Genomic DNA, 11,536 nt, shown 5'->3' with positions numbered 1-11,536 from the left:
TCCGATGGTGGGGGAAGATGCCGGTCCGACCTGGCAGACCCAAACGTATTGTGAGGGTTTGCTGGGAACGTCTGGCAGAATCCCCTGTCAGAAGGAGTTTCAACTCCCACCTCCGGCAGAACTTTTCCCAGGTCCCGGGGGAGGCGGGGGACATCGAGTCTGAGTGGACCATGTTTCGTGCCTCCATTGTTGAGGCGGCCGATCGGAGCTGTGGCCGCAAGGTGGTCGGTGCCTGTCGTGGCGGCAATCCCCGAACCCGCTGGTGGACACCAGCGGTAAGGGATGCTGTCCAGCTGAAGAAGGAGTCCTATCGGGCCTTTTTGGCCTGCGGGACCCCGGAGGCAGCTGACGGGTACCGGCTGACCAAGCGGAATGCAGCCCTGGCGGTTGCTGAGGCAAAAACCCGGGTGTGGGAGGAGTTTGGGGAGGCCATGGAAAACGACTTCCGGACGGCTTCGAGGAAATTCTGGTCCACCATCCGGCGTCTCAGGAGGGGGAAGCAGTGCACCATTAACACTGTTTATAGTGGAGATGGGGTGCTGCTGACCTCAACTCGGGACGTTGTGGATCGGTGGGGAGAGTACTTCGAAGACCTCCTCAATTCCACCGACACGCCTTCCGCTGAGGAAGCAGAGCCTGGAGACTCTGAGGTGGGCTCTCCTATCTCTGGGGTTGAAGTCACCGAGGTAGTCAAAAAGCTCCTCGGTGGCAAAGCCCCGGGGGTGGATGAGAAACGCCCGGAGTTCATAAAGGCTCTGGATGTTGAGGGGCTGTCATGGTTGACACGTCTCTTCAGCATCGCGTGGACATCGGGGACAGTGCCTCTGGATTGGCAGACCGGGGTGGTGGTCCCCCTCTTTAAGAAGGGGGACCGGAGGGTGTGCTCCAATTACAGAGGGATCACACTCCTCAGCCTCCCCGGCAAGGTCTATTCAGGGGTGCTGGAGAGGAGGGTCCGTCGGAAGGTCGAATCCCGGATTCAGGAGGAGCAATGTGGTTTTCGTCCTGGCCGTGGAACAGTGGACCAGCTCTACACCCTCGGCAGGATCCTCGAGGGTGCATGGGAGTTTGCCCAACCGGTCTACATGTGTTTTGTGGACTTGGAGAAGGCGTTCGACCGTGTCCCTCGGGGAGTTCTGTGGGGGGTGCTTCGGGAGTACGGGGTACCGAGCCCCCTGATAAGGGCTGTCCGGTCCCTGTACCACCGATGCCAGAGTTTGGTCCGAATTGCCGGCAGTAAGTCGGATTCGTTTCCTGTGGGGGTTGGACTCCGCCAAGGCTGCCCTTTGTCACCGATTCTGTTCATAACCTTTATGGACAGAATTTCTAGGCGCAGCCGAGGTGTCGAGGGGGTCCGGTTTGGTGGCCTCAGTATTGCATCTCTGCTTTTTGCAGATGATGTGGTACTGTTGGCTTCTTCAAGCCGCGATCTCCAACTCTCGCTGGAGCGGTTCGCAGCCGAGTGTGAAATGGTCGGAATGAAGATCAGCACCTCCAAATCTGAGACCATGGTCCTCAGTCGGAAAAGGGTGGCGTGCCCTCTCCGGGTCGGGGATGAGATTCTGCCCCAAGTGGAGGAGTTCAAGTATCTTGGGGTCTTGTTCACGAGTGAGGGTAAGATGGAACGGGAGATCGACAGGCGGATCGGTGCAGCGTCTGCTGTGATGCGGACCCTGTATCGGTCTGTCGTGGTGAAGAAGGAGCTTAGCCGAAAGGCGAAGCTCTCAATTTACCGGTCGATCTACGTTCCTACTCTCACCTATGGTCATGAGCTGTGGGTCATGACCGAAAGAACAAGATCTCGGATACAAGCGGCCGAAATGGGTTTCCTTCGCAGGGTGTCCGGGCTCTCCCTTAGAGATAGGGTGAGAAGTTCGGCCATCCGGGAGGGACTCAGAGTCGAGCCGCTGCTCCTCCGCATCGAGAGGAGCCAGTTGAGGTGGCTCGGGCATCTGATTAGGATGCCTCCTGGACGCCTCCCTGGTGAGGTGTTCCGGGCATGTCCCACCGGCAGGAGACCCAGAGGACGACCCAGAACACGCTGGAGAGACTATGTCTCCCGGCTTGCCTGGGAACGCCTTGGGATCCCTCCGGAAGAGCTGGAGGATGTTGCTGGGGAGAGGGAAGTCTGGGCTTCCCTGCTGAAGCTGCTGCCTCCGCGACCCGACTTCGGATAAGCGGGAGATAATGGATGGATGGATATATATATACATACATACATACATACATGTATGTATACATATATATACATACATACATATATACATATATGATCAGAGGAGTAAATTGGGAAAATGCTCTGTGTTAAAGGAAACTAAAATAAACACTTGTATTGGTTTTTAATTTTGTCTTAATTTAACCTTTATCCAGAAGGTTTTTTTGTTCACTCAGTATGCATAATTTAAAAGTAGTGAATTGATCTACACAATCAAAATGTGGTATGCACCTGCAACAAAAAAAAAGAACAACTTTTTTTCGCACTATAACGTAGTCTATTGCAACAAACTATTATGGGTTTTATTGTTATGTGATGCCGATGAATGGCACAGATGTCATTTTTGTGTTGAGTGCTGATATTCCCCAGTTCAAGAGTGACAGAGAGAGAGAGCAAGCCAGCGCTTCCTGCTTCGATGTCTACCACGGGCATAAACATAGTTTTGGTTGTTAATAAACGCGAGTTTACTGACTAATGGCTGCTTAATCTATAGTAGATGCTACGATGTGTTATCGTACGTACATCAAACACACACTGTAACGTGTGTAAGCTAACCGCAGCTAGCTTCTAGACACAAGCTGTGTCTATGTCACATATGAAAACAGGCATAAGCCATAGCTTGCTTTTTTAAATGATCCCCATCGTGCTGCCATGAAAGGCAGCTTTGCATTGTAATGTATTGAGTATATTTGGTGACATGCGCCGTAATCTTCGGACTCTGTTGCCAACACGTTTTAGCCCTTACACTACTTTACCCACAATGCTTCTGTTTACATCACATATGACGCGGATTACCACTACTGCGCATGTGCGTTGCAGACGGGAAAACAGCCAGCGAGAGAAGAGCGAGACGCGGCCGTTTTGAGTGATAAATAATGCGGCAAATAAATAACTATATAAATACAAGACGCGTTGACGATTTTGATCGTTGTCGTGATTAGTCGACAATTTTTTTTATACATATACATACATACTTTTGTTTTCGTTGCTTTGCTATTGAACGTTGTTAACTGTTGTGTCTGTTTATTGTGCTGTTTCTTTTTCCTGCTAACTCTGTCCAAATCCAGAAGCACGACTCTGTAAATTCCTAATTAACCACTTGCATTTGTCAATTTTTTTTCATTGGCCTATGGGGCAGTAATTACTGACCCTATTACCTCTGCCTGAAGAAAAAAAAAAGTAAAAGCCTGGGAACGTAAAAAAAATAAAATAAAATAAAACCTTACCAACTGTGTTCTGTTCCATCTGCTTTCTTCACTGTTCAAATTTTATTTTTAGTTATTTCTAATACTTACGGATAATTAGTGTTGTCACTGCATTTAATACAGTCATTAGAAGAGGGAATTTAGTCATTTTTTAAAAATGATTATTTTTAGAGCATTTTTAGAGAGTATTATTATCCTAGTATGCGATGCAATTGCTGCTAGACCATTTATTAAATATAAAGATGCCACTGTGACTCAAAATTTTGAAAAGATATATGATCTAAAATGGAATGGTTAAAATGGTACCAACTGACCCCAACTTACACTTGATGGGGGTACTCCTTAAAAGTTGTTTCCTGAATTAAAATCTGTGAGATGTTCACACAGACTCAGGCTTACCTCACACACTGCACTAAAACCAGTAGTTAACAGAAGCTGGAGCTTGTTATCATGTGTTCGCCCACATTTGGTTATTATTAACTAACAAACATGTCTAGAAGAAAACAGCACTGTCTTACAAAATTGCTAGTGTTTTCATCTGGTTAATGCTTGTAGCTCACCTCCCACAAACAGGACGGCCACCACTAGCTGGAAGATGCTGTAGATAAGGGGGAATGCAAACATGACCTCCAGTTCTGCTGGGCTGAAGGACAGCTGGACAATGGTGCTACACAACTGGGAGTTCTGAAAACCAGTTTCCAAAGCAATTGTTCGACACCTGCGTGAAAAAACAAAATAAATCACTCGAATAGACAGAACTACAGCACGTACAACCTGAGGAAAATGTAAGTAAAGCTTTGGTGATGACAACCAATTATTAATTCTATTTAGCAAATCCAGTACAGCATGATATATATTATTTAAACAGGTTTGCGCAACTTTGGCAACATTTTGAAACTGTTCATATCGTCAACTGTCACCTTACCTGTACCATGGTTGACCCACAAAGCGGGCCATAAGGAAACCCAGCCCAAAACCAATAAAGGGGTAGATAGTTCCGATGATCCAAAGGGACGGTGCGATGGTCCAGGAAGACTGGTAAAGAATTCCACCAACTACAGCAATGATGATAATGAGACCAAATCCTGTAAAGGACCCAACCTGGACAGAATACACACAATATACAGGAATTAACATGTAGACTTATTTGGGCAAGAAGACATTAAATAGATCAGTGCAAATTCCTACCTTGAGGATCTTTTTGGCCAAATTGGGCCATCTGCGTTTAAAATACATCCCCACAGAGATTGGGACAAGGAGGGCCACAAGAGTTATACCTGAGGAAACCCAAATCGGATGTCTTTTTAATTCTCTCAATTTCTGTAGGACCAAAATATAGGTATAAAAAATATAAAATAATATAAAATTATATATATAAAAAACAAGGCTAACAGCATAAACAAATGAGTGAAATTAAAATTCAGTTAATTTGAATTAGCTTTGAGAGCAAGTTTGTTTAGCAAGTTTTTATTCGTTTTGGGTTTTTTTTCCACATTGGGAGTGTTCAATTCTCAAATGACCATTTGGCCTTCTTTCTTCTGTACAGCAATACCAAAATAAAGGAATTTAAATAAACACTGAAATCGCCCGTATGATATTGACAAAGATGAGTTTTCGCTATAATTATAGTTTTCTAAACATAAAATGTAATTGACGTTAGGTTTAGCTTCTTTTTTTTTTTTAAAGCATTTTGAGTTTTATTTCATCTTGTTAACGAAAATGATTTTAAATTTTTAGTTATTTCTATAATGCACATTAAAAAAATCATCTCAAAAGAATTTTGATGTCTATCAATAATCAACGTGAGTTGTATATTTACCAATACTGTCATATGGGATTTGGATGGTGTCTGAAGAAGTCCAGGTGGAGGTGTAGATAAGCAAACAGAGTGGCATCATTCCCAAGGCCAGGATGGAGGAACAGGCTGTCATACTGATACTAAAGAGAAGGAAATTAGCAGCTACAAGCTTCTCCGATGACTTTTTGTTAGAGAAGCTCATAAGAGTGATTGCGATTACTTTTTGGCCCAATAATCAATGCAACGAGTATGGTGTCACATGTTTCCCATGCAGTAATTTACTTAAAAGTGATATGATCAATTACATTCATTCAGCCAACAGACTGTACTGTTCAGTCAATTTATATTCTCAAAGGAACCAAACAGCTTCTTACCTTAGGTCCATGTCTCCATCCAGCCAGTAGCAGATAATATTGGAACCGGAGCCTCCAGGACAGCAACCCATGATAATGATAACAATGGCCTGAACAGGCAGCACATTGAAGGCAATTGACAAAGCAAAGGCAGTAAAAGGCATAATGCCAAACTGACAAAGGAAACCAATAACGATGCCCCAGGGTCTCTTCAGGTGCCCCCAAAGTTTTTGGGCATCCACGGTGCATCCCATGGAAAACATAACCATAGCCAGCATGACGGTGAGCACAATGCTCAACACGAGACCCAGTGTTGCATTAAAGTCACTGGCTGGGACAAGGCAGTTAGCACCAGAACAGATAGTGGCCTCAGAGAGGCAAGCAGCAAGTTGTGCAGTTGTTTCCTTGAAAACAGGCATATTGGAAATGGGATGGATGGCAGGGGAGAGTTATCCTTGGCCAGCCAACTTTGAAAGACAACTGGATGCGTGTCCCCAAAGGCTGTAATGAGGACTGGACTGAATCCTTTCCTGTTCTGTTGGTTATCCAATAAGATGACGGTGACCAAACTGTACGGCCCACTGTTCTTAATGCCCTGCTGGCAACTGCCAAATAATAGTGGGAAGGAAAATTGCGTGGAAAAAAATTAACCATTGTTACGTTTTATGGGGTCAGTGTTCAAAGCACGTGCATGTCAAAGAATCATTTTTGAAAGGTGATTGCACCATCAATCTTTTGACTGCTCTTTGGCCTCTTAAAACTTTATAGACCGTTAAGCTATGAATTACTGTGTCTTCTGAATTTAAAAGAGATGATGCTGTGCTTGTCCTCAATAGCCTTATACACCTTATAAGCACACATAAATGTTTTATGGTGCTGTTAACTGATGTAAATTTCAAGCAAAATACAAAATGCTCTGACTTATACAGTACATATTACAAAGTGACAATCATGCTATACGCCTTTCAGTAACAAGGTTTCACACAGTGCATGGCTGTAAATGTGAACAAATGCCTGTCAGGCATGTTGTTGACTACTGAGGTCTCACGGGTAATGATGAATTTATCGTACTGTAAATCACTTCCAATTGTACTTGGGATTTTGTTTGCAACACTGAATGAAAAGTAAGTTAATAGCATATTTAGCACTACAATAAAAGCTAACCAGACACAGGGTCAGGGGGCATGTGCCACTTGAGAATGTGACGGTTTTTAAATTTGTTTTATTTTTATTATTATTTTTATTTAGTATTGTAGTATTCCGAGTATGCGATGTAATTGGTTGTTGCAAGACCATTTTTTTAAAGGGACTAATGGACGGGCCCGTCAGCTGGTGGAGCCACCAACAGGGACTGCGTCCATGTGGGTGAGCTGACCCTGAGCAATGTAAAAGGTATGTCTTTTATACAGCAAGTCAAAGGGGTCGGACAGTAACTTGGGAGACAGAAGATTATCATACAGAATGTAGGTAAGACTCATTAAGTGAAATGCAAATAAATAATGACACCACTGGAACGTATCAGACCTACATAAAATTGTTGAGAAACCGCAGGAACCTTTTAGATGTGTGCCCCAGTCTCTCTGTATTTCTGCCATTTCTTCCTCTTCTCTTCTTTTTGGACCAGTGTCTCGCTCTCTCTGTAGCGACGCTGCATCTCTGCTGCACTTAGTGCTGGAGCCATTTTATACAATTCAACTTTATATTATCATGTAAATTGTACAGACAATTTAGAATAATTACTGTTTAAATCCATACTGACTACACCCGAGAGGGTGTGATCAATATAGTCATGGCATGGTTTTGCTCATCCTGCAAAGTAAAACCAATTGCTGAATAATTTATAGTTACATGTGTAAAAAAAACAAGGAAGTCAGCGGATCCAAGGAAACGCTGCACGCCTAGAAAATTCAGAGCATTTCAGGCATGCAACTTGTACTCTAATCTCCTAGTTTTTGGTTTCACTCCCATGTGCCACTGAAAACTAGAAAACACAGAAAATCTTCAACAATTCCATTAAGGAAAGAATTCTAAATAACTTTATAAGAAGTTGTCTCATTTTCCTCCATTTATCCCCGAGGATTAAATTGCATGTCAGAAACGTCCAATTCTAGCAGTGGTTTGAGTACATATACAGGCATGTAGACTCTAACAGTAAGACCAGTCTCATACAAAACTTATACATACTCACACTCAACTAAAATATCAATGTTTCTGTTACAATTAATGGTCTCGAAATGCTCTGAAATAAAAACATACACTTTGTGTCAACTGATACCCAAGAAGAACGGTACTCGCTAATGTGCAACACTTGCAACTGAAAAAAAGTATGCTCTTTAGAAGGTTCTTGGGCTCCATTTGATCAAATGTTCACCCCCATCCCAGATGGTCACGGAAATGAGAAGCGGAAACTATATTTACCTCATGTCCACGGTCTACTGGCTCGACTTTTGTTTTGAAGTTATCCCACACGGTGCACTGCATAGCCTATGAACAACCATTGTGGCAGCTGGCTTGATTTAGCAGGCTTCCACGCAAACGGCTGGCAGTGGCTATACGGGGGGGGGGGCTCTCCCCACGAGATGCTCGTTTCCAGAGATGGGCATTTCGTCCCAGTGAAGGAACGGTTCGTCCATTTTGGCGACACAGGACGAGGAGTTTTTAAAAAAGGACCAACTAAGCAAGGACGGAAGTGGGTTTTTGTCCGTCCCTGTAATCGTCCCTTAACCGGGTCATGTACCAACTGACCTGTTGTGTTGGGTCTTTTAAAAAGAAAGGCCACTGTTCTCTTCTGCGATACCACATAGCCGCCTTTCTTAACTGCCTGCAACAATTCTCCAATGTGCGTTCCCTGCAGTAACATTGTACTCACAGGCATAGTCTGCCCTCTAGTGGTTCAACAAATGTAATCCCATGGATTACGCCACAGGATGCCCATTTCACTGACAATTGACAGAAACACGCCAAGCTTGTCTTGAGTGTGAATTCCGGGATCAGGTATGAATGGGGCGTAGGAAAAAGGTGGATGGCAATTTTGTTTTGTTACCTGTTAAAATGTAGTAAGTACTTTATCCCCTTGCGTGCGAAGTATGTCCTTGTCTGGGACATCTCAAGGGCGTAAAAATCTCCCCAAACCATCATTCATTCTCATGTCAGCGCCGTTGTAGATTTAGAGTTCTGACCAGCAAGTGGAAGTCTTTCATTTCCTCCTAAAATAACGTTGCGTTATTTTGCAATAATTTTAATTTTATTGCAAAATAACTAAATAAAAACTGAAAACGGACTGCGTTATAATGCAAAAGGTTTGCAATAAAACGCAATAGTATTGCGTTATAACGTAATCTTATCGACAGTGGTTGTGTTGGCAACTAAATGCTATCTTGGTTGACACTTAAACTGTTGTAAACAAGTAAATCCACTCACAATGCTCCCACCGGTAAGTGGTTGTTAATAGGAAGCTTTAAACAATGTTTATGAATTGTCAAACGTCTGCCGTTTGCATTTCTCTCACGGTGTCAAGCACGGACACTTTTTTTCCCTTTTTCTTTTTAGATTGGAAGGACTGACCAAATGTAAGGACGGAAGCGCTTTAAAGGGATGAGGACAGACGGGAATGGAGGATGATTCTTTTTTTTTTGTTTTTTTTAACAAGGACGGAGGGACGATGACGGAAGGGTGCCCAGGTTGCGAACGAAGGACGGCCCGGCAAAATAGGGTATAACTATCTGGTCGTTTCGGTCTCGCTGCGCGGCAGCTTCGATGGTCCATGAAATTATGAGTGCGTGAAATAAAACAATCGGGGACCTGACCATTGCCCAAGAGTACTGCACTATATCAGTAAACTTGATTGTGTGGTCCCGTACTGCTAGTCAGAGGTGAGCAATTCAATTTTCAAAGGACCCATATTAGAAACTGAAATGGTTTTCGAGACCCACGCCAACACGCTATCTCAATTGTGTTAAATATGAATTTAATGTACTTTTATAATGCAGTAAATTGTTCTTTTTAATAAGCTGTCTCTTGTGCAGCCATAGTATACATTGTTGCAAAGCCCATATCCCACTGAGGGGCAAACAATTACAACTAATGGCGAAGGTAGAACAGTGTGTGTTCATGTTAGAGTTTCAAGGTCGCAAATATTCGCCAAACAGTCGCCAGATGTTCTGCAGAGGTTCACCTGTACTTTTCTTGTCTCTTATGTCAAAAAAATTATTAAAGCTCTTGGCGACCATCTGGCGAACGTTTTGTGAACATTTACGTCATTGAACGATCTCTGACGTGAGCACATTTTCTGACTTCCAAACAATTATTCACCGGTCAGTGGGAGAAGGGCTTAATTCGGAATTAAAAATTAAAATAAAAACGAGTCAAAAAATAATTAGCAGTTAAATTAAGTATTGATCCATATTAACAATAGATTACTATTTAATCAGCCCCACAAGAAACATGTCTATAGTGTCCATACTTTCTTCCCTATATATTTAGTGAGCTGACATTATGAGCACAAACCACAATTAGCCGTTCAAAAGACTCCCAAATCATTACCGGGGCAAATTCTCATGTTCCCTCCACCATGAAGAAAATAATATTGTGCCCAACATGAGGACCACAGTTGGTGTTATCACTTAGCAGTATTCTTTTTTTTTTTTTTAATGACTTTAGAAAGACTGGTGTTTCTCCAGTTAAATCACTTTTTAAACACATATAATATTTTAGAGAAATATCATTCTGCTTTTAGGATGAACCACAGTACGGAGACTGCTCTTTTAAGGATTTTAAATGATATTTAAACGCAGACGTGAGAAAACTCACAGTCTTGGTGCTACTGGATCTAAGCGCTGCTTTTGATACAGTAGAGCTGTATCAAAAAACTGTATTAAACAGACTTAAAAAGCTAATGGGCATCTCTGGTACTGTTTTTAACTGGTTTTATTCCTACCTCACAGACCGATCTTTCTTTGTAAGTATGGATACTTGTTCCTCCAGAACCCATGAAATTAAATGTGGGGTTCCCCAAGGTTCTTTTTTAGGCCCAATAATTTTTAATCTTTATACCAAAAGCAAAAGATTTTAAACCCTCAGAATATGTGAAGAACCTGGGCGTCATCTTTGACTCTGAGCTCAGCCTTAGTCCTCATATTAAAAATGTAACTAAGATAGGTTTCTATCACCTTAAGAATATCACCAGAGTCCGACCGTTTCTCTCTCAGGCTAACACGGAAGTGCTGATGCGTGCTTTTATTTCCTGTCGTTTAGATTATTGTAATGCCCTGTTCCCTGGCCTCCGCAAAAAGAGTATCTCTTCTATACAACTACTCCAGAATTCAGCCGCTCGGGTGCTGAAGAGAACCAGAGGGCGGGAGCACATTACACCAGTTTTAAAATCACTGCATTGGCTCCCCGTGTGTTTCAGGATCAATTTTAAGGTACTTTTATTAGTTTATAAATGTGTTAATGGTCTTGGGCCATCTTATTTGTCTGATTTGCTTTTACCATACCAACCCTCGCGGATCCAGAGGTCCTTTGGCGCCAGCCTTTTAATGACTTCTAGGATGAGTACCAAAACCCACGGCGAGGCTGCATTCAGCCATTTTGGTCCTCAACTTTGGAATAGCCTGCCAGAGGATGTCAGGTCCACAGAGACTGTTGATATTTTTAAGAGGAAGCTCCAGACCTACCTTTTTAGTTTGGCTTTTAAATAATTTAAGTATTTTATCTTTATCTTTTTATTGGGGACTATTTTTACTTTATCATATTTTATCATACTGATTTTAGTTCTTAGATTATATTATTGTTTTGTCTTTTAGTTTTGTTGTTATCTGTGGTTCTTAGCTTTTAGCTCAGTGTTTCCTCATGGGGGGCCTCCGTGTTGGTGGGGGGTGGCTGCCCTTCCCGCGGGGGGCGTCATCGCAGGGGCAGGACCAGGTGACCGGGGGCCTCTACACTAGGTGTGGGGTGTCCCCGGCTA

At 43.0% G+C, this 11,536-nt stretch overlaps 1 protein-coding gene across 5 annotated transcripts in view; it reads right to left on the bottom strand.

The window, feature by feature from the left end:
- The window catches only part of slc10a2 (solute carrier family 10 member 2), a 12,219-nt gene extending 3,587 nt beyond the window's left edge, over positions 1 to 8,632 (bottom strand). Inside the window, exons 1-7 of one of the 5 annotated variants that reach the window (XM_086052619.1) lie at positions 7,990 to 8,055; positions 7,100 to 7,242; positions 5,593 to 5,644; positions 5,240 to 5,358; positions 4,609 to 4,697; positions 4,346 to 4,521; positions 3,981 to 4,138 (exon numbers count right to left, since the gene is read on the bottom strand). In XM_086052619.1, the coding sequence (XP_085908745.1) occupies positions 3,981 to 4,138; positions 4,346 to 4,521; positions 4,609 to 4,697; positions 5,240 to 5,358; positions 5,593 to 5,644; positions 7,100 to 7,242; positions 7,990 to 7,994 (742 nt within the window). In that variant the 5' untranslated portion in view covers positions 7,995 to 8,055. Of the gene's footprint in view, positions 1 to 3,980; positions 4,139 to 4,345; positions 4,522 to 4,608; positions 4,698 to 5,239; positions 5,359 to 5,592 lie in introns of all 5 variants that reach the window. The other 4 variants (XM_086052618.1, XM_086052620.1, XM_086052621.1 and 1 more) reach the window with 4 other exon arrangements.
- Between the last annotated feature and the right edge of the window lie 2,904 nt (positions 8,633 to 11,536).

This window comes from Filicampus tigris, chromosome 14 (genome assembly GCF_054856515.1).
Source record: "Filicampus tigris isolate MCC_2025a chromosome 14, RoL_Ftig_1.0, whole genome shotgun sequence".
NCBI classification, from domain to species: Eukaryota; Metazoa; Chordata; class Actinopteri; order Syngnathiformes; family Syngnathidae; genus Filicampus; species Filicampus tigris.
The sequence above is the reverse complement of the archived record's forward strand: the minus strand, read 5'-3'. Positions and strand labels throughout refer to the sequence as shown.